The sequence below is a fragment of the Phyllostomus hastatus genome, unplaced genomic scaffold (genome assembly GCF_019186645.2).
Source record: "Phyllostomus hastatus isolate PE091 unplaced genomic scaffold, TTU_PhHast_1.1 phas_contig_477, whole genome shotgun sequence".
Taxonomy (NCBI): domain Eukaryota; kingdom Metazoa; phylum Chordata; class Mammalia; order Chiroptera; family Phyllostomidae; genus Phyllostomus; species Phyllostomus hastatus.
The window spans coordinates 5,233,256-5,257,575 of NW_025333889.1; the positions used below are offsets into that span (position 1 = coordinate 5,233,256).

The 24,320-nt window shown below is 59.3% G+C and overlaps 1 protein-coding gene across 4 annotated transcripts in view; it reads right to left on the bottom strand.

Moving 5' to 3' along the window:
• Nucleotides 1–24,320, bottom strand: part of ARMC9 (armadillo repeat containing 9) — a 104,914-nt gene that overhangs the window by 18,883 nt on the left and 61,711 nt on the right. For all 4 annotated transcript variants that reach the window (XM_045845801.1, XM_045845800.1, XM_045845799.1 and 1 more), the window contains 2 exons: nucleotides 6,634–6,738; nucleotides 695–810 (listed from right to left, as the gene is read on the bottom strand). In XM_045845801.1, coding sequence (XP_045701757.1) covers nucleotides 695–810; nucleotides 6,634–6,738 — 221 coding nt within the window. The remainder of the gene's footprint in view (nucleotides 1–694; nucleotides 811–6,633; nucleotides 6,739–24,320) is intronic.

Consider the following 24,320-nt stretch of genomic DNA (forward strand, 5'->3'; position numbering starts at 1 on the left):
AGCAAGGCTATGAAGAATGAATAAGGCTTGGCAGCTTATAGTTGCTTTAAAAACCCCTCTAGCCCTGGCTGGCGTGGCTCAGTAGATGGAGTGCCAACCTGTGAACCAAAGGGTTGCTGGTTCAATTCCCAGTCAGGGCGCACGCCTGGGTTTCGGGCCAGGTCCCCAGTGGGGGGCGGGTGAGAGGCAACCACACATTGATGTTTCTCTTCTTCTCTTTCTCCCTCTCTCTAAAAATAAATAAATAAATCTTTTTAAAAAATCCATCTAAATATAAGTTGATTTGGTGTCTTAACCTGTGGCACTCTATCCCAACAAAGAGCCTCGCGCTGCAGCGACAGGCTGGGGAGGAGGAACCACCCCTGTCCTTTCCGGGTAGACCCGCGACTCCTTCCGGCCCCTTCCTGTGCAGTCACGTTGGCCCACACTGGGCTTCTCCTGGGGGACGACCAGAAGCGGCCCTGGAGATCCCGAAACCCAACCTCTTCCCTTTTTGGGGGGGGGGGAACCTGGGAGGGGGAGGAGTGGGAGACTCGAGCTCCCTTCAAAAATCCCCAAAAGGTAAACAATAAGGAGATAAATGCTTTTCCATAGGAACGGTTTATTTTGAAACTTCATATACACACATCTTACACTGCAGTTAATTAAAATGAAGCTTAAGCAAACCCCCCCGCCTCCGTCCGCCTGGACTTACGCGGGGCACCCGCTCCGGTGGCCGCCGGGCGTGACGGGCCGGCGCAGGGGCTCGTCGCCGCCCCACTGTGCACCAGGCGCCCCCCTGCGCCTCGTCTTCCCCGTGTTGGTCAGGATCTGGGGGAAAGAAAGAGGAAGAGGGGCTGGAGAAAGCACCTTGAGAGCTGACCTGGAAGCAGAAGTTGCTGCGTTTAATAAATTAGTCTACGGTGACCCGGGGCTTTGCCGATACACGAGGGAGGATTGTGCCACAGATGGCGGAAAATTTCCCCTGAGGTTTGCATGGTAGACCATTTAGCGGTATGAATTTTTAAAAAACCAAGCCGTGGAAAAAAGGAGACGAAAACAGATAAATGGAGTGATATCACGTCTCTGCAGAGGACTGACTTGTGAAAGTGAGAGGGGGAAAACGAGATTGGGTTTCATGAAAAATCAACATTTCCACATATGCAATATACTAAAAGGAAGCCAAATTAACAGGTAAACGACATACAAGAAATCTTTGTGGTAAATTTAACCGATTGAAGGTTAGAATCTGCATTAGATAAGGAGCTCTTACAACTTAGTAGGTAAATGACTAAACAGATAATTGGGCAAAGGACTCAAACGGCTAAGCCGTAAAACAGGAAATACCACCAGAAAACAGAAAAATGGTCAACCTCACGAGTGAAGAACAGGGTGAAGACATATAATATGAAGACACCAGAGTCAAGTGGCTGAATTACTAAAACCCAGTAGGTCGAGGCCTGAGGAGATGACTCCATTCTTGCTCTAACTGGCCTGGGAACGTCAACTCTTGAACTCTCCAGTCCTGCATTCCTGCGTCAGCGCCAGGGTCTATGTCAGACGGCCGGATAACCCTCTGGCTGCCCCCGCAGGGCTGGGGAAGAGCGTCCAGTGTCCAGACCACCTGACTGACGTCCAGCATCCAGACCATCGGCCATCCAGAGATGGTTATCATCTATGACCAGTCCAGCGTGCAGGGCCGGCTCTTCTCAGGAATGCACTTTTCACTGTAGGAACCCTCGTTCGTTCTTTCTTTCTTCTTCCGAACACTCTGGGTCTTGCCTAGTTGTGTTGCTGGTTTGCAAACCCTAAGATCCTTGAATAAATCTTTATCACCAATTTCTAGCCAAAACCTCTGGGCTCCTTTTGAGTTTTCCACACAAATAATTACCAAGAAGAAAGCATTCAATAAGTGACAATTAAAGAAATGGTACCCCCCACTGCTGGCCGTGGTTTGAAATGTTAGTGGCATGGAAGTTTGAGACAAATCTTTTGGAAAATAATGTGGCATTTTATATCAACAGTTGAAGCCTTGGCTGGTGTGGTTCAGTGGACTGAGTGCTGGCTGGCCTGTGAACCAAAAGGTCATAGGTTCAATTCCCAGTCAGGGCACGTGCCTGGGTTGCGGGCCAAGTCCCTAGTTGCGGGGGGAGGGCGGTGTGAGAGGCAACCACACATGGATGTTTCTCTTCCTCTATTTCTCCCTCCCTTCCTCTCTTGAAATAAATAAATTTTAAACAAGAGTTGTAAAAATGTTCATATCCTTGGGTGTCAATTCTAGTAAAAAAATGCAAAATACGGAGAATGCTAAATAAACAAAGTTGCTTGTGACAAAATTATTATAGAGCAAAACTGGAACAATCTAGCTGTCCCAGTGATAGGGGAATAATTAGGTAAAATACGGCATGTTCATTCGAAGTATTACATAGCCATTTGCCATGATGAAGACTAGGCTATAAAGAAAATGCTCATTTAAAACGTTAAATCAAAGTCGACTTACAACCCTGCACACAAAGGCTGCTTTCGAACACGCCACAAGCGCGCAGAGCGCGCAAGGACTCAGGGCTGCACGCAGAGGTCACGCAGGATGACAGAACCGAGAATAATTTTTCTCCCATTTTCCAAGTTTCTGTGATGTGGTCGTGTTATAGTAACAGTGAGGAAAGCTGCTGAGCAAAGAAGCCTCTGTGCAGCTGGTGAGGTCCGAGCGACCGAGCCTGCGGCAGCTTCCCGGCCCAGGGGATGGGGCTACAGCCAGGATGGCCTGGGGGCGCGGGGGTGGGGTGGGGGCGGGGCTCTGGGTGAGGGTGCATGCGAACTCCCCACACTGTTTCCCCAACTCTCTGAGACCCTGTGATTATTTCCAAGGAAAAAGTTACATTTCTTAAATTGGAGTTACACCGGTGATTTCTTGGTTCGTACTGAGAAGTTATTTGGGTTTGTATACTACTTGGAGGCAGGGAGAAGAAAAAAAGGGCCACTTTCCTGTCGGGGGGGGCATCAATAGGCGTGGCCTGGGCTGGGGCACAGCTACCAGCTGGGGCAGCGGGCAGGCGGGGCCCAGCCTAGGGGGGGAGGAGGGCGGGTGGGCGGAAGGAAGTGGGAAGGGAAAAAGACAGGAGCCAGAAGGCGGGAGGGAGGCCCCTTCCCTCCTGGAGGAAGTGGAACGTAATGAAGCTAACCCTAACCCTCCACCCTCCCCTCCAAGCTAGCAGTTTCTCGGTTGGTCGCTGGCGTGCACAGTAACCGATCCTGGGAGGCGTGGGGTGGGGCCTGGGCTACTTTTAAGCCCATTCGGCAGTCTGGGACTTGGGGGAACCCTAGGCTAGCTCTGACCTCGTGGGGCAGCACCTGCCGCCCCCGGCCACTCCTCGCTGCTGTGTGGTTCCCTGACCAGCAGCGCCGTGTCATCGGCTCTGGGCCTCCCGTGTAAATGTCTGGAGGGCCGCGGCTTCAACTTTTTTGGCTTTTTGCTGTGTGTTAGGCAAAGGGCACCCGTTCAACAAAAACTTTTTGAATGTAATTTTCTGACACAGTGTTTCAAAGAGCCATTATGTTTGGAATGACCCTGAAAGATCTGCCTAGTACCCTGACTGGGAGGCGTGAGCGAGGATTTGGGGGGCACGTGCTCCCCGGTGAAGTGTCCTGTTTGTGCCACGCCCTCCCATTTGGCACAGGCCGCTGCGAAGATAAGAGGCGAAAGCCCTTCCGTTCGCCAGAGAGCCAAAGGCGTGGCAAGCAGGACTCCTCCTTTGAAACCACTGGCCCAGCGCCCAGAGGCCGGCGGGCCGGCGATTTCAGATCAAGGTCGGGTGGGTGACTCAGGAGCAGAGACGGCACACGAAACCGGGCACGCCCCGCCCCGCAGCCTCCGGGACTGCGGCTCGACGTTCGGGTCTCTGGTGAAACCTGTCTCTACCCTGGGACCCCACAGGGGCCTCGCGCGGCAGGTGGTACGGGGGCCCCCAAGACACACTTCCTCGTGCCTGAGACCACCCGGTATGGAAGAACGGTCCCTACAGATCTGACCCGGTGAGGAGCTCAGACAAAGAGCTCATCCTCCATTGCCCCAAGTCCAATGGCAGGAGTCCCTCTGAGTCCCTCACGTCCCTCTGAGACGTGAAAGAGAGGGCAGAGGAGCAGGAGGCCGGTGGGGGGGGCGGGGGCAGAATCTGGAGTCAAACAGGCCCAGGCCGAGGAGCCCCCGGGGCCCCCAGAACCTTTGGAGGCGGGCGCCCCCGCTGGCACCCTGGTTTCCGGAGCCCGGCCCCTAGAACGGCGTGAGAATGAACTTCTGTGGCCTTAAGCCGCCCTGGTTATGACGATTTGTTCCTGCAGCCCCAGGAAACGGATAAACTTGACTTTCACATCCGTATGGTGAATTCTTTCCGTGCTCATCCTTATCACTCATGTCCCCGCCGGAAACACCTGACCCCGACCAGACGAGCAAGGCCACGTGGAGCCTTCCTGCGGGCTTCAGGGCGTTTCCTCCCGCCAGGAGCCAGGAGGCGGTACCAGGCTCTCGGGAGAGCCAGGATGGCCTGCCGTGCTGAGACGACACCGTCGCTGGAGGCCGCCGACCGGGTGATTGACGGGCCGGCGAGCTCTGTCCCTTTGTGCCTGGCCTGTCTGCCGATTAAACGGGTCCCAGCGGGCTCCGGTCTTGTTTTTCGTTAAAAGTCCTCACTGTATCGAGGGAGGCTGTCAGCCACGGCGGTCCCCGGGGTGGAGGTGCTGCCAGCTGTTTGGCCAAGGGGCCGTGTTCGGGCTGTGTCAGCACGGCTGTGTGAGGGCCTGTGGACCCGCACACGCCAGTGCGGTTGTGTGCGGGGAGCTGGGTCTCGAGTGCCGGCAGTGTCCTCAACAGCCACTTTTCAGAATGCAGGTCCCGCCGCACGGACCTCACCCTTCTCCGACAAAGCCAGTGCCCCTCCACAGGGACCCCGGAGCCCCATCAGGGCTCAGGCCCTCGGAACCGCCTGGAACCCACCGGGTCTTCTCGCTCCCAGCCTCTCTCAGGCACCTCCCACCTGACCTAACGTAACCGGAGCCGCCGCAGTCACTTCGATGCCTTTGAACCTTGAGACATGCTGTGGACACAGACAGGCAGCAGACCTTGTCCGTGACGGGGTACGGCGGTCACCGCACCCCCAGACTCCTTCGGCCTTCCCCCTTCGTTCACACTTGCCCCCACGGCCTATTCTCCGTGAAGCAGCCGGAGTGAGAGTGGAGGTGGCGACAGCAGAAGGCTAGGTCACACTGAGTGGCTCCCCGGCTCTGGACCTGCCGACTCCCTGGCTCATGCAGAGCAAAACCCCAAACCTCTGCCTGCGGCGCCCCGTGGCTAGACCCTTGGCTGTCCTCCAACCTCAGGTTCCACCAGCAAACACTGTGCTCCGGCCTGGGGACCAGGGCCGGTGGGCCAGGCGAGCAGTGGCCCGGGGGAGGTGATGGGGGCCTGGACTGGAGGCGGGGAACAGCAGTGGCAACGGACAGGCGCCTTCTGCTTCCGCTCGTCCTGCCGAGGCTGAGACCCCTGCGCCCACACGGTTTCCTTCCCAGGTCACCGTCTCCACCTTCTGCCCCAACCAACGGCCTCTCTCGAGATTTCAGGGTCCACGCCACTGACCCAGTCAACCGGCAGCTCCGAGAGGCCTGGAGCTCCTGTCAACACCAGTGCCCTTCACCCCTAGCACGTAGCCGTCTGTCTGTCTGTCTGTCCGTCATAGGGCTTCCATCTGGATCGGTCCTCATCCCCTGTAACTGCTCCTCCCTTCAGAAACCTGACGCTCTGGCACCCGCCGACTCACTCCTGAGCTCTCTGATCCAGGAGACACTCCAGGCCCCGAGCCTGGACACTGCCCTCTGTCCTGGCCGATGGACAGATGGATAGATGGACGGATGGATGGATCGGCGGCTCCCTCCCACCGTGCTGTCCCTGTTAGCTGGTGTGTGCTCAGCAGTGGTCCCCGGAGCTGGCCGAGTGTCAGGGTCATGGGGAGTTCTCTGAGTTCAGACTTCGGCCCGGTCATACATACACGACTCCACAGGCCGCTCAGACGCGGGACCGACCTCCTCGTTGACCCCGACACACCCCTCCCGTCTGTGTTCCGAGGCACTGCGTCCCCTGCTTCCCCTCGGGCCTCACTGCTCGCTCTCCGCCCTCCCACTCCCGACCTGCCAGCTCAGCCTCTGTCCTCAGCCCCGCCCTCACTCCCTCCCCACCCCACCCTCCGCTCTGCCGGACAACCTCCTCCATCTGGTGGTTTGGGCCATCAGCCGTGTGCCGACGACCGCCGCACCCACCACGATCTCCAACCCCCCCCCGGCAGATGAGGCACATGGACAGTTGGCCAGGTGACTGCTGCTGAGGACCGGCAGGCCTGCAGATGGCACGAAGGCCCCTGGCATGCGCCCCGTGGCTACAGTCTGACCCCTCTTCTGCTTGCCAGCAGGTCTGCTTGTGGCAGGGAGCGGGGCCACTGGGGACGTCAGGGCCCCGGAAGCAAACTGGCCAACAGGGAGCTTCCCGTAACTATGGCATCGCCACAGACCAGGCCAAACCCTCGTGTGCCGTGGCGGAGCCTCTGTCCGTCCACGGTCCCGCTCTCCTCCCCACCGCAGGACCCCCCCCCCCCGCCACGCAGTACTCACGCCCAGGTACTCCGTGGTCAGGAGCTTCTCGCCCGAGAGCTCTCCGAGCTGGGGCTGGATCAGCTCGTCCTTGTCCAGATCGGCCTCCATGGTGTCGCGGTCCTCCTGTTTCAAAGGAGACACGGGTGACTGCTCTGGACGCCCTGCTGCAAGTTCACGGACGGCGGGTCCCCCAACCGGGCGCCTGCCATGGACGAGAGGGCCTTAGTCCAGCCACCGCAACGCGTGGGTCGGCATTTCAAAGGGTCTCGGGGCCGTCTGCCCGCTGCTCGTCACGTCCCCGTGACGATGGAGGGCGGACGCCAGCCCACCCGTCAGGACGCTGGGTGTCTGCGAGCGCTTCCATGGCGGCAGCTGTGAAGAGGGTCCACCCGACGCCCACAGTCCCACCTCACCACAAGTCCCAGACTTTCTCTCTGCACGAGGTCAAGGTGCCACGCACACAGCCGAATCGGTCAGCCTGCAAATCACTACTGAGCACCGTCCCTACGCAGAGGACGCAGAGAGCCTAGAGACCACGCACACACCGCTGGCGGGAACACACAAGGGCCGCGGCCGCCCAGGACGACTGCGCGGCGTTCTCGCAAAAAGCAGCGCGTGCAGCGCCACGCCACCCAGCAGTGGCGACATTCTTTTTTTTTTTCTAATATTTATTTATTTTTAGAGAGGGAAGGGAGAGAGAAAGAGAGAGAGAGAAACATCAATGTGCAGTTGCTGGGGGTCATGGCCTGCAACCCAGGCATGTACCCTGACTGGGAATCGAACCTGCGACACAGGTCAACATTCTTTAAAAAAAAAAAAGTTTAGCCCTGACTGGTGTAGCTCAGTGGATTGAGCGTGGGTTTGCAAACCAAAGGGTTGCTGGTTTGATGCCCAGTCAGGGCACATGCCTGGGTTGTGGGCCAGATCCCCAGTGGGGGCCACATGGGAGGCAACCACACACTGATGCTTCTATCTCTCAATTCCCCTTTCTCTAAAAATAAATAAATAAAATATTTAAAATAAATAAATAACAAGTTTATTTATTTTTAGAGAGAGGGGGAGGGAGGGAGGAAGAGAAAGAAACAGCGATAGGAGAGAAAACATCAACCAGCTGCCCCTCCCACGAGCCCCAGCTGGGGACTGAACCCACAACCCCCGGCACGTGCCCTGACCAGGAGTAGCACCACGCCGGAGCAGGTGACCTTTTGCTTTGAGGCACGGTGCCCGACCGACTGAGCGCGCTGGTCAGGGCCACGTCTGTAACATGCTTCACGTGACAGGACTTTGTAAATGGAGAGCAGATGGGTGGGTGCCAGAGGATGAGGAGAAGGTGGAGGGGAGGGAAGTGGGTGTGGCCACACAGACGCTGGTGATGACAGGAATCTCCCGGGTCTGGAATGTATGGATGTCGGCACCCCCGGTTGGGGAATCATACTACGGTTTTTCAAGGTGCTACCACTGGATGGAACTGGGTGAAGGGTACATGGGCTTTTTCTGTATTATTTCTAACAATTGCACGTGAATCTACGAGGATCTCAAAATAAAAGTTTCCAACTGTAAACACCCGAGGAGTTACAAGCAAAACAATAGCATACATGAGATGTTACACGCTTGTGCACAATCAAATGCCAGCTGAGCCCTGTTCCCAGTGTCAGGGACCCTGGGGTCCTGTTCGCCACCCCCTGCCAGGACTTCTGGGATCGCGCTGTCCCTTGCAGGTTAAACGACAACGGCCAGTACGAAGCAGACCAGACCTCTGTCCGACCGAGGCACCAGGGGAGGACTGGGTTCCCACGTGCTCGGGGAGCTGGCCTGCTGTGGAGGTGGGGAAGTGGGGGAGGGGGCGGGTGGGCCCTGGAGGAAGCTGGCAGTCCGAGTGCCGGTCCAGGCTCGAGGGGGAGGGGTGACCCTGGCCAGCACGCCCTGGCGACAGCGGGCCCTGAGATCATCCGACTGATCCTTCCTGACTCCCTGTCCACTCAACACCCTGCAATTTGGCCCCTCTCAACTTGCCAACAGGAAGAGAAAGCTCTGTTCTGCAAACACGAGTGCCTTGTTTTATTTTCAAACTAATTTCCAGCCATCCCGGATGCCCTTGTCTTTGGTGAATTGGATTTATCGGAGTCGGTTTCCAAGGGATGCCAAGGTTCGGATTCCCCGGAGGGCGGCCCCTGGGCAGGGCCCTTGCCGAGGGGGGCGGGGCTGCAGCCCTGTCTCTCCAGGCTCTTTTTAGGACCCAGACAGTCGGCTCCTTGGGCCATCATGAGACAGTGTCACCCAGGACGGGCTGTCCTATAAACAGGGGATTTGACTTATTCTAGGTGGTCCCCAAAGGCAGACCAGAACCAGCAGGCTCCGGACCAACCCAGAGCCCTCCCTGACGGGCGGCCGGTCTCACCGGTGGCCTGGGCCGCCGGGACTCGAGCGAGCACACACTGGAGAGCGTGTCTGGGCGCCCTCTCGCCACAGAGCCTGCGAGGGGCCCACCCCGAATTCTGCAGAGCTTTGCACCTCGCCTCTCACGGCGCCGCTGTGCGGGCCCTTCCACTGTTACTCTGTCCCCCTCGGGAGCCGAGCCTGAGAGAAGCGACAGTCCACGTGACAGCCTGGCCTTGCGGCTGGGCCACGGGGGGCGGCCCTGCAGGGAAGCCCCTTTCTGCAGAGGCACAGGGTGGGCTGACCAGGTCTTCTGAGGCCTGAGGGTCCCCAGGGCCTGAGCGCAAGGGGACACAGAGGAAGAGGAGGGCCACAGCGGCGCCCTGGAGTCCCGGCCTCTTCCCGCTCCCTTCCTCCGTCTAAGCACAGAGCAGCCACTCTGGTCCTGCCCGGAACCCCGGGTGCAAGGTCAGTCTGACCCCTGGTCCCGACTCACCATCCCCCACCAGGGCAGCGGCCTCGTCCTGCGCCCTCGCCCTCACCCGTGCAGGCAGCTCTGCCAAGAGCTGGGTACCCACCGTCCTGAAGTTTCACTGGGGGACCCGGCGGTAAGGTGATCTCCGAGGCCCTCCCCGAGGCCAGCACAGGGACAGCTGGGTGAGAGCCGCTCCGCCGCCTTGGCTCGGAGTTCAGTGCGCTAAAGTGCCAGCCCCTCGGCGACCGAAGAGTGGGCGCCACCCGTGACTACCGCAAGGAAACGACTGCTCCCTGGGGACCAGGGCAGCGGGCTCCGCGCGGCGTGAGTGGCAGGGCGCTCTGGGCGGTGGGGCAGTGTTTCGGTGCCTCTCCAGGTGCAAAGCCTCGGAGGCACCGGCTGGAAACGGGGCGCACGGAGCGAGCGCAACCTCACGGAGGTGCCGGTGACGTGCCGCTTCCCCGCTGGGAAGGGACCCGAGACGTGCGGGGGCAAAGCCAAGGTCCGCATCCCACTTTCAACGGAAATAGGTGGTCGACGGCTGGCCTCGGTCACAGCTGGCGAGCAAGTCAGGCTCCCTGCCCTGGGCCACGAGCGCCTGGGCGAGGCCCTCCCCTGCAGGCAGCCTGTACCTGTGCACCCTGGGAGTCCACGCGAGAGCCTGACGTACCCACTTGTTCAAGCACGAGTGGGTAAGAGAGTCACGCGAACCTTCATTTAATTTTTTTTTCAGTTAAAAGTACTGTAGAGTTGGGTTCATTGGTAATTGATTGGCCTTCCCTAACCTGCAAACACACAGGCCGGCTCTGCCTTCGGTCCCCAGTACATTCACCCCTTGGATGAGGGTTGGCTCCGGCTGCGGCTGCGGTTGGCCGGTAAGTGTGGGGCTAGAGGAGGAACCGGCGCCACAGCGACTCGGAGCCCCTGGGGAGGTTGCGAGCTCTGCCCCCGTTTCTCTACGGAAACACAGGCAGGTGCTCTCCTGCTTTGGGGAATATACCGCGTTGACCTTAGAGGCGTGCGTGTGAGAAAACCAACGGGAGGCTCAGTTTTACGCGGACGGCCCTGGGGCGAGGAGGGCCGTGGCTGTGCCCGGTGCCGCGGTCCCTCCACCCTGCGGATGAGACCATCTCGCTGACCCTTTACAACCCCGACTTACTGCCGGAGGGAACTCCTTCAGTTCTCTGGTTCTGAAAAGCCACACACCGTACAGACACAAACAAGTCACCGGTGCCGCTTTTCTGAGAAACGCTACTGTCGGTGGCAAGTAAATGGAGGCGGCGTCAGGGCCCCCGAGACCTCGAGAGCCACAGCCGAGTGTGCTGAGCCGGCTGGGCTGGAAAATGCAACTGAAGGAAGGGGAAGCACGAGCCCAGTTCAACGCTATTTGCTCCAGCGACACCTGGGAACCTCTCCGTGGATGGCAGGGCGGAGGAGACTGCAAGGGGAGGTGGACGTGTGGGCAGGGGGCCCACTAGGGACGCGGCTGTGGATGGCAAGCCCTCTGGCCCAGTGGATCGGACACCCGAGGACCACGGAGAACTCTGCCGCAGGCGATCCAGGGTGCATCCAGTGCAGTTACAGCTTAAGCACGGGAGCCGGGGCAGAGGCAACGACTTCAGTTTCGCTGCCCCCGAGTCCGTGGGCGGGACCTTCTCGCCTCACTCAAGGGCGCTGATGCCTGGGGGCCGGAGGAGGAGGAGGAGGAGGCCGGTGGGAAAGGTGGGAAAACGACACCAGCCACCCTACCTAACCCTCCTCCCCCACCAGCTGCTCGTGAATGCCAAACAAAACACATTTTGAAGTCTCCTCTGGGAAGGAAGGAGGTGATGAATAAGGAAATACTCGAGAACAAACGCCTCAGTGGGGCGAGGTTTTAAATGCCATTGTTGGAAGGAACGGGACCGAGGTGACCGGGTCTGCGTGCACTTGAGCGGCACGCATCGGATTTCGGCGGGCGGACCTGGGGGACAGCCGGTCGCCGCAGGAGACCCAGCGCGCCTCGTGGAAAAGGCACCTGAGGTGAGATGAATTCAGGTGTTCTCACACGAGGCTTCCCCGCGGCGGCTCGGCGGGGTCTCATGACACGAGATCCTTGCCCGGAGGCTCTCGATACACGATACTCCAGACAAACCAGATCCTGGGCCGTCGGCCCGAACACAACACCGAGGGGAACCACTAAATGCGCCTGAAAACCCAGATTCTCAGAGATAGGGAGGGCGTGGGGAGCAGAGCGGGTTCAGGGGGCTTCGCACGTGACGAGCGAAAGTATCGAGTGTGTCCTCCACCTGAAAGGACTGCAAGGCCTCTGCCCACAGTTTGAATTTGAGACCCCTCGGCACACTGAGTTGGGAACCTCCCTCTCGGCGGCCTAAGGGGGCAGCACTCCACAGGGGAGGGAACGGGTGGGCCGGGGTGACTGGGCGGGCCCCTCCCCTTTCTGGGCGTGTCTGCTCCGGGCTTGGGGCTGGGGGCTGGGGGCTGGGGCCGGAGCGGGTCCTGGGTCCTTGGGGACGCAGCGGGAAGCTCTGAAGTTGTCCTGACAGCAGCTTCCCCATGCGCAACACCCGGCGGGGCGAGGAGGCCGCTCTCTCGAGCCGGCCCGGCTCGGTAAGGGCCACGTGACGCAAACCAGAGGAACCCCGAGACCTACCCCTCCCTGGTCCTTCTGATCTGGCCCGTGGCCTCGGCCGCTCACCTCGATGGCTGAGACTGAGCCTGAAGTCTATGTGAAAAGGGCAAGACGCAGGTGATGAAGGCAAAGCCGCCCTCTGAAGAAGAGCCAGGGTCATGAAAACACGTGACACACAGGGGACTGGCGGGCTCAGCGGGGCCGGGAGGGACCGGCAGTGGGAGCTTTGGGGGCACGGGGGTGGGGAGGGGAAGGTCGCCCTCGCAGCGGGGCACAGACACCAGGCGTTGCTGCCAAACAGAGGTCACCTGACTGCTCAGCTGGGGGCGCTTCAGCGGAAAGACAGACTCAGGGACCAAGTGTGCCCCCCCCCCAGCCCCTGAGTAAGTAGAGGAGGCGGGGCAGGACAACAAGAAACTGCACCCCCAGCCCTGGCTGGTATAGCTCAGTGGATTGAGCACCGGACTGCGAAGCAAAGGGTCGCCAGTTCTATTCCTAGTCGGGGCACGTGCCTGGGTTGCAGGCCAGGTCCCTGGTGGGGGGCACACGAGAGGCAACCACACACTGATGTTTCTCTTCCTTTCTTTCTCCTTCCCTTCCCCTTCCTCTAAAAATAAATAAAATCTTTAAAAAAGAAGAAAAAAAAGAAACTGCCCCCCCGCCCAGAACTGCAAACGCACCCCCGGCACAAGGAAGGTAGTTTCTCCCACGCCTGCAGGAATGTCCTAAGGAAAAACTGTTATTCCATGAACCATGAACCACATGTATGTTCTGAAATAACGTTCAGGTGAACCTCAACGTCCTGAGAGAATCTGGATGAAGCAGATTTGAAAAGTAAGAATTCCTCAGTGTTTCTCAAGCTCCTGGGGCACAGTGGGGGGTAATTGTGTGTGTGTGTGGGGGGGCGGGTAGTAGGAGTTTGAACTTGGTTTTTCAGGAAAAACCTCACAGGCCGGCCGTGACCGGAAGTCCGCACAGAACAGCCCCCCTCCCCGCCTTTGGCCCGCGGAGGGCGTCCAACCTCTCCCTGCTCCCGCCCCAGCTCCGCCCTGCCCACCCGCCTGCCCCAGCGCCGCCTCTGGCCGGGCAACGCACGGGAGCCCCCACTCCAGCAGCTTCGGTCAGCACCCAGCCAGTCCGCCTCCAGACGGTGGCGATGGCGTTAAAACTCACTGCGACGTGCGCCCAGCCTGTGTCATCACCGTCACCCGACGAAATGGGCACAGAGAGGCCTCTGTTCCCGGCCCCATCTGTTCCCTGTCACCTTGGACTTGGAAGCAGGACACAGCACACGGGATCACATGTGCACATGATACAAGAGTCCGACCCAAGACCCCGTGAGCCGGCCTGCCCAGGAGACAGCTCTCAGGGACCCCCCTCCCCCACCCCCCACCGACAGCACCCCGGCCTTGGCACTGACACCCACCCGAGTCCTGGATGAGAGACTTACCCACACGGCTCTGGGGGAAGGAGGGGTCGGGACTGCCGTATGGACAGAAAGGAGGGAAACGAAACTATCCATTTCATGTGCCCGTTGTTTGGCACAGATTAACTCGCTGATCTCACAATTCTGTAGTGAGTATCTATTTATTCGTAGAGGGAGAGGAAGGGAGAGGGACAGAGAGAGGGAGAGAAACATCGATGTGCAAGAGAAACCTCAGTTGGCTGCCTCTCGCGTGCCCCCAACTGGGGACCTGGCCCGCAGCCCAGGCACGTGCCCTGACTGGGAGTAGAACTGGCGACCTTTCGGTTTGCAGGCCGGCACGCCACCCACTGAGCCACACCAGCCAGGGCTGACTTCATTGTTATGGATGGAGAAACAAAGCCAGCGATGTGGAAGAAAATATAAAGGTGGCGGGGGTCTCACTCAAAGGGGCTTTGAGCACGGCCTTTAACTTTAGTAGGTGATGACGGGCACAGGAATGAGCTTCGAAGGGGCCGTGTGACGTGTAATCTAACGGGGGCACTTGGAGGCATCCCGTAAAGACGAGACGCTCGAGCCCCCCGACTCGCTAGCAGTTCAGGGTCCGGGCGTGAACCTCAGGGAAGCGCTCACTCCCACGTGGGCACTGCAGCAGGAAGCGGGGACGGGGAGGCTCCTTGCTGCTCGGTGACAAGCAGGACGAAGCACAGTGGTTTCGTTTTACAGTGGACATTACTGCTACTGTTACTATTACTTATTCGGCACTTAATGGGCAAACTCGGGCAGCGTGCACTGGTGTGAATAAGTCTCCAACGTGTAATGTGGAATGAAAGAAACGCAAGTTGGTAAATGAATCCTACAGTACCGTGCGGCTTATGTAAAACCGGATACCACGAGACAGAGTGCATATTGTTTAGGAAAACACACAGGTATTGATTGAGCTCGGGCCTGCAAACCAAAGGGTCGCTGGTTCGATTCCCAGTCAGGGCACATGCCTGGGTCACGGGCCAGGTCCCCAGTGTGGGGGCATGTGAGGGGCAACGACACATCGATGTTTCTCTACCTCTCTTTCTCCTTCCCTCCCCCCTCTCTCTAAAAAATAAATAAATAAAATCTTTTTAACCCCCCCAAACATACAGGTCTTATAAAGCACAGAACTCTCCGGGGAATTCGCACCACCTTCAGGACAGTGGTCACTTCTGGGGAGGGAGGGGTGGCAGGCAGATGAGGGAACAGACCCCCCCAACTGTTCTGTTATTTTTTTCTGTGCTTTATGGAATGTTTAAGACGTCCCCCAGCTTAGAAAGGACGTGATCACATCCCGCGTCACACGAGCTCTGCTTCAGGAAGGTGGCCGGGGGCCACGGGCAGGGCTGGCTGGGAGGGAAGAGATGGGGGCGGGGCAGCCCGCAGAGAGGTCAGGCAAGGCCACGCCAGGACGTGCTGTGGGAAAGGAGGCGAAGGGGCAGGTGGACGTGACCTTCAGCACGATGGGCCGCAGGGCCCAGGAGACGACAGCACGGGGGAGAGGGGACCGTCACAGATCCCCGGGCAGCCCACAGACGGGAGCCCGGGGCCGTCGGGCAGCCAGCCGACCGACCTCGGCTTTGGTTCGCGTCCCCCTGGGGTTGACGCCCACGTGCTGGATGCACACCACGGGCGTCCGACTCCGAGCTGAGCGCCGCGCTGGGTCACGGACGTTGGGGGCTGGCCCGTTCCCAGAGAAACCGAGGCTTGTGCGTGGCAGACTCGGGACCCCAGTCAGGGTCCCCGATTCCAATGCCGCCTCAGCCTAGAAATTCCTGGGGCCCACAGGCGGCCTGGCCCCAGTGCCTCAAAGCTCAGTTCAAGTGCAGGAGCGATGAGGGCCATCAGTGCCCTCCCGAGTTCACGGGAGGTGACCTCGGAGGCTGACCCCCGCATGGGAAGAGACGGAGAGCGGGGGGGTGGGGGTCGGGGGGCAAACGTGTGGCTGGACACGCACATGTTTCCTTTCCTCGAGCTCCTCTGAGACACCTGACGTTTCACAGCTGAAACCTGTACCACGGCCTTGACAACAAATACAGACACGGTGCCAACGGCCACCGGGCGCGCAAAAGGGGAAGGGAAGCAGAGGCGCGCCGGGGCGGGGCCTCCCGTCCCACCGGACCCCGGCCGGCACTCGCCCGCCGTGGGCCGCGACCGGTGCCGGGCGCGCATGCGATCCCCAGATCCGACTCAGAGACAGGAGAAGGGCAAACACAGCTAAAAAGCCTGGTAGTTAGAGTGGCGTGTTAAAACTGTTCAGCACAAGAGAGGGAGGAGCAGCGCGCAGATGAGATCAACAGGAAACGGAGGGCAAACAGCGGAATCAGACCCGACCATTAGGTTAGTGTGACAACCCAATGGTCATCGCGCTAACTGCCAACGAACAGGAAACCATTCTGAAGGAGAAGGACGTTGGCGGACTCATCTCGAAACCCACCGTAAAGCTGCAGCGACGAAGGTCCCGGGGTCCCGGGGTACAGATACGCATACAGGTCGTGTGGACGGAAACGGGGTCCAGAAACCAACGCTCACACTTCCGGCCGGTTGACCTCCCCACGCACGTGCAGCCGGACGACGTTTAATCCGGGGGATCGAAGCCCAGCCTCCTCGCCCAAACGGCACCCGGGCACCTGGGTGTGACGTGCGCACGCAGGTCTCCGTCTCGCCCACACACGGAAACTGACTGAGCACCATCCTCGACCTCAACTCAGAGCCAAAGCCACAGAACTCGCACCGGGAAACACGGGAGCAAATCTCGGCGGCGCTGACTCAAGCCCGTGGTTTTCAGCCGGGGGTGGTTTCGCCTCCCCGGGGACACTCGGCAACGTCTGGAGGCATTTTCGGTGGTCCCAGCTTTGGAGCGGGGTGCAGGACACGGGCGTGTAAGGGGCAGAGGCCGGGGGTGCCGTTAAGCGTCCCACAATGCACGGGACAGCCCCCGCCCCAAAGAATCACCTGGCCCAGAGTGGCCCTAGTGCCAAAGCTGATCAACTGTGGGTCGGGCCAGGGGTTCTTAGAGACAGCAACAGCAGCACAGATTGTAACCGGAAAAAAAAAAAAGAAAAGATAAATTAGACTTCGCCAAAATAAAAAACTTCTATGTTTCAAAACACACCACTCAGAAAGTGAAAAGACAAGCCACACATTGGAAAATATTTGCAAATCATGTATCAGGAAAAGGACTTGCACACAGAGCGTGTAAAGAACACGCATGACTCAGCAAGAAGACAACCACCCCGTTTAAGAAACGGACAGGAGACGTGAGTAGGTGGCTCACTGAAGGGGACGGACGAACGGCCAGTGTTGGCACCGGGTCGTGTCCGCCGGAAGGGTGTGTTGAAGTCCTAACTCCAACACCTCAGAACGCGACCTCAACAGAAAACAGGGTTTCTGCCATGTCATGAGTTGAGATGAGACATCTCAACGTGGCAGATGACATCGTGGCAGATGAAGCAGGGCGGAGCCTTCATCTGCCACGACTGGCATCCTCATAACAAGATGATGGGAAGACACAGGAGGCAGAAATGCCACGTGCGAGAGAGACAGAGCCGGGGCTATGCAGCTGCAAGGAGGGGCCCAGACCCCAGGAGCCGAGGGAAAGGCAGGAGGCGGGCTCTCCCTGAGAGCACAGAAAGATCACGGCCCGGCGGCCACCTCGATTTCGGACTTCCGGCTCCCAGAACCGTGAGACGGTAAGTTCCCGTCGCTGTAAGCTGCCCAGTTTGCAGCACTTTGCTGCATTAGCCCCAGGAAGCTAATTCGACCGGTGAGCACACGCAAACCGGCTCAACATCCTGAGTTATGGGGAACTCGACGTTCAAAACACGGCGTGATAATCTCCTCACAGCCACCAGGATGGCCACGGTTAAAGTGACAGACAACAACAAAGTCTGGTGAGAATGCAGAGAAATCGGAACCTTCACAATTGCCGGTGGGAATATAAAAATAAGTACAGCCACTTTGGGAAAAAAATCTGTCTGTTTCTTTAGAAGTTAAACATAAACTCACCGCACCCCCAGGAATTCCACCCCTGGGCAGTTAACCCGAGGGGAACGGAGGCGGACGGCCACACGAAGACCCGGACACAGACGTGCGGAGACGCGTTATTTGCAGCAGCTAAAGGAGAGTGGGCACAGAGCAAACGCCTTCCGACCGGCGAGTGGGTGTACGGAGAGTGGCAGGTGCCTGTGATGGAACTATCTTTCTCGAGAGAAAGAAATGAACCGCTGTACACGCCACAGGACCGTTAAACCTCGACAACATCACACGCAGGGAAAGCTGCCAGACGCCGAAGACGACGTTCTACACGGAATGGCCAGAAGAGGCTCGTGGACACCGAGAGCAGCTCGCCTGCGGCTCGGGTGCGGTGGGGAGGGGGAGGGCGTGCGGGGCTGGCTGTGTGGGGGCGCGAGGGGCCGCTCCGGAGCGCTGGGAACGCTCGCAGGTGAAGTTGCGGCGTTGTCGGTGCAGCTCCGTCAGTGCACGGACCCGCGCTGAAACGCGCACTTCGGACAGACGGACTTGATGGTGCGTGACGTATACCTCAGTAAAACTCCTGAAAAACGTAACTGCCCTAAAGGAATGCTGCAGCCCAAGGCAGAGACCGTCAGGGGGATAAACAAGCAGCCTCCGGCTGCACCCCGTCCTCAGGGAAGCGCTGTAACTCCAGGGGCCCAGGCTCTTGAAAGAAACGAAAACGCACCGTGCGGCGGGGACAGCCGGCACGCAGCGTGCACCGGGAATGTCCCCGGAGACCACGGGGCTACTTCGTAACGACGGAGGGGCCGACACCGGGGACGGTGCAGCAACGACAAACCCACATGCTTCAAGCAAACAACTCCACAACTGATGGGACTGAAAGCAAAGGCGGGCAGAGCCACCACATAGCCGGAGAGCTCTCCGCACTCCTCTTTCGGGAGCGGGTGGCACCAGCAGCCGGAAGAGTCAGCCAGGACCTGGAGCAGACCCTGGCCCACGACGGGGGCTGAACAAGCGTTTGCTGCACAGAGGAGCTCTCGCTGAGTCCGTTTTCGTGAGAGCCCCGGAGCCCAGCCGCGACCTGCGTGCAGCGGGGAGGGGACACAGCGCTTCTGCAACCGGCTCCCGGCTCCCGGCTCCGGCTCCGGTTTCACACCGACTACTTCACACACTCCTGCCAGCACTCCTGCCGGGTGTTAGAAAAACACAGAGTTTCTGAAATCGGGGGCTGAGGGTAGCCGCGGGTGAGTCTAGTGCAGGGTGAGATTCAGGCTGAAATGGGCCGTTGGGTTTTCCCGCTCGGTGAAGCTTCGGAGGAAACACAGTCGATTTAGATTGCTAGAACTCTCACTTCAATTGTAAACTGCTCCTTAGGGGGTTTTTGTGTGTGTGTGTGAAACCACAAATGTTATTTGTTGCATATGCAAAGTCTGTCCTAAAAGGGTTTGTTCCGAGCCGAGTCTCACCTCGGTCGGGGGATGAGCAGCCACAGACCGACCCCCCCCACGCCCCTCTGCAAAGCGGACCAGCCTCCCACGCCGGGGTGGAGTTGTTTCCTTGCCTCTTTCATCTGGGCTGGCGGGGACCTTGACCAGTAGGACGTGACAGAAGTGAGGCCCCGAGAGTTCCGGGGCCTCCGCCCTCTGGGCGAGGGTGGTGCTAGAAAGATGCCCTGCAAACCCACGGGAGGGCAGAGGCCCAGCTGCCAGACCGAGAGGGAGGCCCCCCAGGACCTTCCCGCTCCGCTGACCCCCAGCTCGAGGCAGCCAGGGGAGCGGGGTGGGGTCAAACCAGCTGAGGGAGCTGCTCGGCCGACCCACGGACTCAGAAAAGGCTGCTGCTTTTTGCAGCCGCCAGGGTTTGGCGGGGAGGGCGTTGTGTCAGTTAGCGAAGGCTAGTGGTGCACTCACGAACACGAAGCCGCTGACCTAGACTCCGAGCACCTCAGCCTGAGTGATCCCCCTGGCACAGACCCGAAACCAGGGCGAGGACTCGCAGGGCCTCTAACGGCCCGAGTGGCGGCGACACCGCTGCGTGCGCTCCGTGAAAAGTCTCTGGGGCTGGGCCGGGCGGCTCTGCCTGCTCCCCCCGCTCTGGGTGGGGGGGGTTGTGCTCTGCGGACAGAAGCAGACAGGGCTCCGCCCTGCGGTCTGCTGTGCGCCTCTGCCCTGCGAATCCCGTCAACAGCCAGTGTGTGCCACGGCCACGCCGGGCAGTGGGGACAGGACACAGCGGGCACTGTCTCTGCCCTGGGGGCACTTTCAGGTCACTGGTGAATAAAGGGCAGTGTGAATAAATGGCAGCTAACAAGAAAAAAGATGAATCAGTCACGCAAGACGGTGTCAAAACCAATGCCGAGAAGGAGCAGCACGCGGTCGGCCGCTGAGCTCCAGAACCCGTCCTCCGAGAGCGCCCACCACGTAGCAGCGTTACCTTCCTTCCGCTCTGCCCCCGGGCCCTCCTATCGCAGGTGCGCTCGCCCCGCTGTCCCCTCAGCAGTCCGACCCGCGTCTGTGCGGCGTCTCTTCGTGGCGCCCCACAGCCGAGGCTCCACGCACCGTGGCTCCCACCTGCCGACACGTGCCCATTTTGTAGCTCCTGTCCTTCTGCAAAAATGGGCATCACTCATTTTGTTCACTATGAACCGAGAATGGCTGCTACTTCTATGCTTTCTAGAGCGAGCGCTCACCAGCACTTTGTATATGACGCGTGGCACACGGAATTTAGACACAGACGAAGACACATCCCGAGTGACGCAGGTCCTGGGTCCCCACCACCAAGTCACGGCGATGCAGGCGAGGGTCGCACTTTCTACCTGGGACTCCGGGGTCTGAGACTCTGTCTGAGGTTGGAAGGGACGGGGGGAGGGGGGGTCACGTGCTATTTTTTTCCCCCGAGTCACATTTCCAGACCCAAGATACTAAGTGTTTGGTCTTTGAACGGCAAGTGAATGATCCGGTTGGGTAAGCAGAAACAAGCTTATCACAAAAAATTATAAAGTGCAATAAGGGAGAATGCACTTAAGTGTAAGGATGTATCAAACAGGCCAAAATTAGAAATATACATGTCTCACTACAAAAAAGTACTATTATTCCAAAAAATCGGTGTTAATAGGAAAAAGCCACGCACTGTTTTGGTGTTTGTAAAAAATTAGATAAGAAAAAGTTTATGTAGAGCACTGGTCAACCCTTTCTGCTCCCGTTTCCATGGAGACAGATGGTGGGCAAATAAGGTGTGTAAATGCCCGAGAATCGCCAGGTGTCTCGGGGCCGTCGCCTTGTTTTGAGCCGCGGTCTGTCCCCATGGAAACCACCGTGGAAAGGAGGGCTGTGCCGTGAGTCAGCCTGTCGGGGGGCTCCTCCCCGCCAAGGTCTGAGCGCACAGGAGCCGTGTTCCAGAAATAAACGAGTTTAGAACCGGGAGAAAGCAGAGGTTTTAATTGGGAACACTGTTTTTTTATTCCGGACGTGGTTGAATAATGGAAAGGCCCGGCAAGCAGTGCCGACACCCGGCAGACGGTGCTCTGCCAATTAGGTAATGGAATTAAAAGCGTGTCCGCACCGCGCCAGGCAAGCTGACCCCAGCGGGGCCCAGCGGAGTGACTCACGGGGAGCAGCGCGCGGCTGGGTCTTCGGACGCGCGCCTGAAGCAGCTTCAGGTGGGTCGGCCGCCTCCCAGCGTAGGCGCGAAGGTGGCTGAGGAGAAAGGGGGCCCTGGACTAGCATTTGACCTCGACCTCGGCGGGGGGGGGGGGCACTGGACTGGAGCCTGGTGAGAAACGGGCTGGCTCTAAGTCCTGCCATCTTCTGTTCCAGCCAGATAACGGCGTGTGTGCCTCCCACGTAAAACCAGTCCCCCCTGCCCACACCACGCACCTCACCCCAGGGCACCACCATCCTGCCAGCTCTCCGGGGTCTGAGGTTCCAGCCATCAGTGCCCAAGGACACACCCCGTTGGTCCCTCGTTCCTGCTGGTCCTCCCCCCCCCCCCCACCCGGGAGCCCCTGCAGACCGTCTCCCTGCCATCGGCCAGGTCTGACCCCACCGCCCGCGGAGCCCGCGGGAGAAGTGGGGCGGACACACAGGCTGGCACACCGGCCTGGGCTTGACTCTCAGGAGAGAGTTTCTGAACCTCTCTCAACCGGTTTCTCAGCCATAAAACAGGGCACACGATAGAACCCACTTGGCAGAGGGGGTCTGAGGAATCCGCGGAAGGAAGCTGGGAAGCTCCTGGCCCCGTTCTGCACTCTGTAAGCACTGCTGAGAGTTTCTGAGCTTTCTGGACCTCCGGCTACATGAACCCTGGCCCCAGATTACCCTCCCTGAGCTGCGGCCCTGCTCACACCCCCCCGCACCCCCGGCCCACAAGTGGAGACGGCTCAGTGCGTCTCCACTTTCAGCAGTCTGGCTCCAGACCACCTTGCCTGCTCGTCTACCCCCCGAAGCCCCACCCTGCGTGCCCCACTTTGGCTGAGGCCAAAGTGAGCTGCCCTTGGCTGGTGCCACCCCCGCTCCCGGCCCCCGGCCCCCAGCCCGCCTCAGCAGGGGCGCCCACCTCCTCTGCCCTGACGGCTGGGCCCGAACAACTCAGACGCTCTCTTACTGGCCGAGTTTTTAATAAAAGCTCCTTCGGAGAGGCTTTGGCCTTGGACGGCTGGGGTGCACACGGAGTGGCTCGGTGTGAATCTCGTGACCGGATACGGGGACGGCAGGGATTGTCCCCGACCGGGAACCGGCAGCGGCGACGGTGGGTGGGGTGGAGGACGAAGGGAAAACCAAAGGGAAGGTCCGAGACCCCGAGAGGTCCCTGAGCCTCGTCCTGCTCACAGAGTCCGTTTCTGGGAGGTGGGGGCGGTGAGGCCAGAAAGTTCCACGGGCCGGGCTCTGGGAGCCTCCTGGGTCAGCCTTGTTCGTTCCTCCGTTCTGACACCGACGCCTGGGGCCTTCCTGACCCTGGAGGGACTGCCCGTCCCGGGCCGGCCGGTTCCTGGGGACAGTCAACAACTCGCTCGGGAGCACACGTGTCAGATGCCAGCTGACCGATCCGGGGCCCACGCCCCAGCCACCGACTGTGGGGGCCGGGCCGTTGCCCACCTGCCCTGACCACCCAGGACAGGCGCCAGCCAGCCAGGGGCAGCTGTCCGCCTGGGGCCCACGGACCTCACTCACACCAGCTGACCCCGAGCCTGCTCCCCCTGCCCCGCCCTCCCGCCTCGCCCCGTCCGCTGCCACGGAAGCCACGGCAGAGGCTGTTGGCCGCACTGCCCTTCTCCCCCTCTGCTTCTCGCTGACCCTGGTGCGACCCTGCACGGCCCCCAGGATGTGGCAAGCCCCGCCTCTTGGGAACCGTGACAAAGTGTCTCTTCAAAGGCAGCTGTCTTCTGATCTGTTTGCCTCAGGGAACCTCAAGTTTCCTATGAACAGACTACACTGTAGAGCACCTGGGGCTGCACCCTTACCCCAGGCTCCCCTCGGGCGCGCACGCTCTCCCAGAGCCCGAGCACAATGGGGCGCCAGGTGCGGGGACCACCTGGTAGTCGAGGTGGTTCCCCACACCGGGCGCGGGGCTGGAGGGACAACGGTGCCAGTGCGTTGACGACCACGTGTCATCGCTGTGACAAGGTAACAGGGGCTGACAGGCACCCAGGGCCTGCCGCGCTCTGCGCCCAGCACTGCGGTGCCGCTTCTCCTCGGCGAAGCCAGGCTCGGCTCTGCTGCCCGAGGCCGCCCTTTCCGTGCCCACGTGCCCACGCAGGGCCTTGGACGGCCAGTGCCTCTAAGGAGAGCGTCGTATGGAGTTTGACCTTGAGAATTAGTGACACGGAGCTTTTGTAAAGGAACAAGTGATGCTTTAGGAGACACGACTGAGAGGAAAGGAAGCCTGGTCTTCCTGCGTCACAGCCAACCACGTGAGAAGGTCACCGGGTCTGAGTTTACCGCAGCCACCTGCTGGGCGGGGCAGTCGGCGGCAGACCCAGCCACCGGCCAGCCTCCGGCCTGCACCTGGCCGGCTTCCTTTCCCAGAAGATGCTCACACCACCAAACCACGCTCACGACAACACACCACTACGGTGCACATCGCGTAGCACAACACGTTTACGTGTTCATTACAACTGCACAGCATAGAACCATACGTGGTTATTTCCGTGCAACAAGCGGTGTCTCTCTCACTGCCTCCTCCGTGCAGCGACCTTTTCCGGAGGCCGCAGGACAAGCAGCGCTACGGCTCCGACGGCTCACCTCAGGTGCGCCCTGGTGTCCCCCGTGCCCTCGGAGCATCATCGCTCGGCTCTCCTGGCTGTTTTCTCCGTCATTCCACCGTGCCGTTCCTCGCAATCCTTAGTCGTATCCGCTGTCATCTGCGTGCTTCCTCATCACCCAGCAGTCAGCGCTTCGGAGTCCCAGAGTTTTCCTTCTTCCTCTGCAGAGGCAGGCGCGAAGCACCCTCCTTGCTGTGTGTGACGCCATCAGGAAAGTTCTGACGGGACTCACGGAGAGCTGAGCCTCGGGGTCCGAGCACATCCCGTCCGGCGCGGCGAAGAAACGGAGTGCTTAATGCCATTTATTTTTGTGTTTGATGCGCAATTTATTATTTATATTAAAATAATATTTTTATATTATTCCTGTAATTTATTTTTACATGTGACATGTTCTCAAAGTGTTTTTATAATTACAAACAAACTTTTCTGGGCCTTGAAAAATTTCTCTAAAACGGTGACTATTGAAACATTTAAGACTCATTCCTTCCAAAATAAAATGTAAAAGAAAAGAATCTGTTTGTTCATGACATCTCTG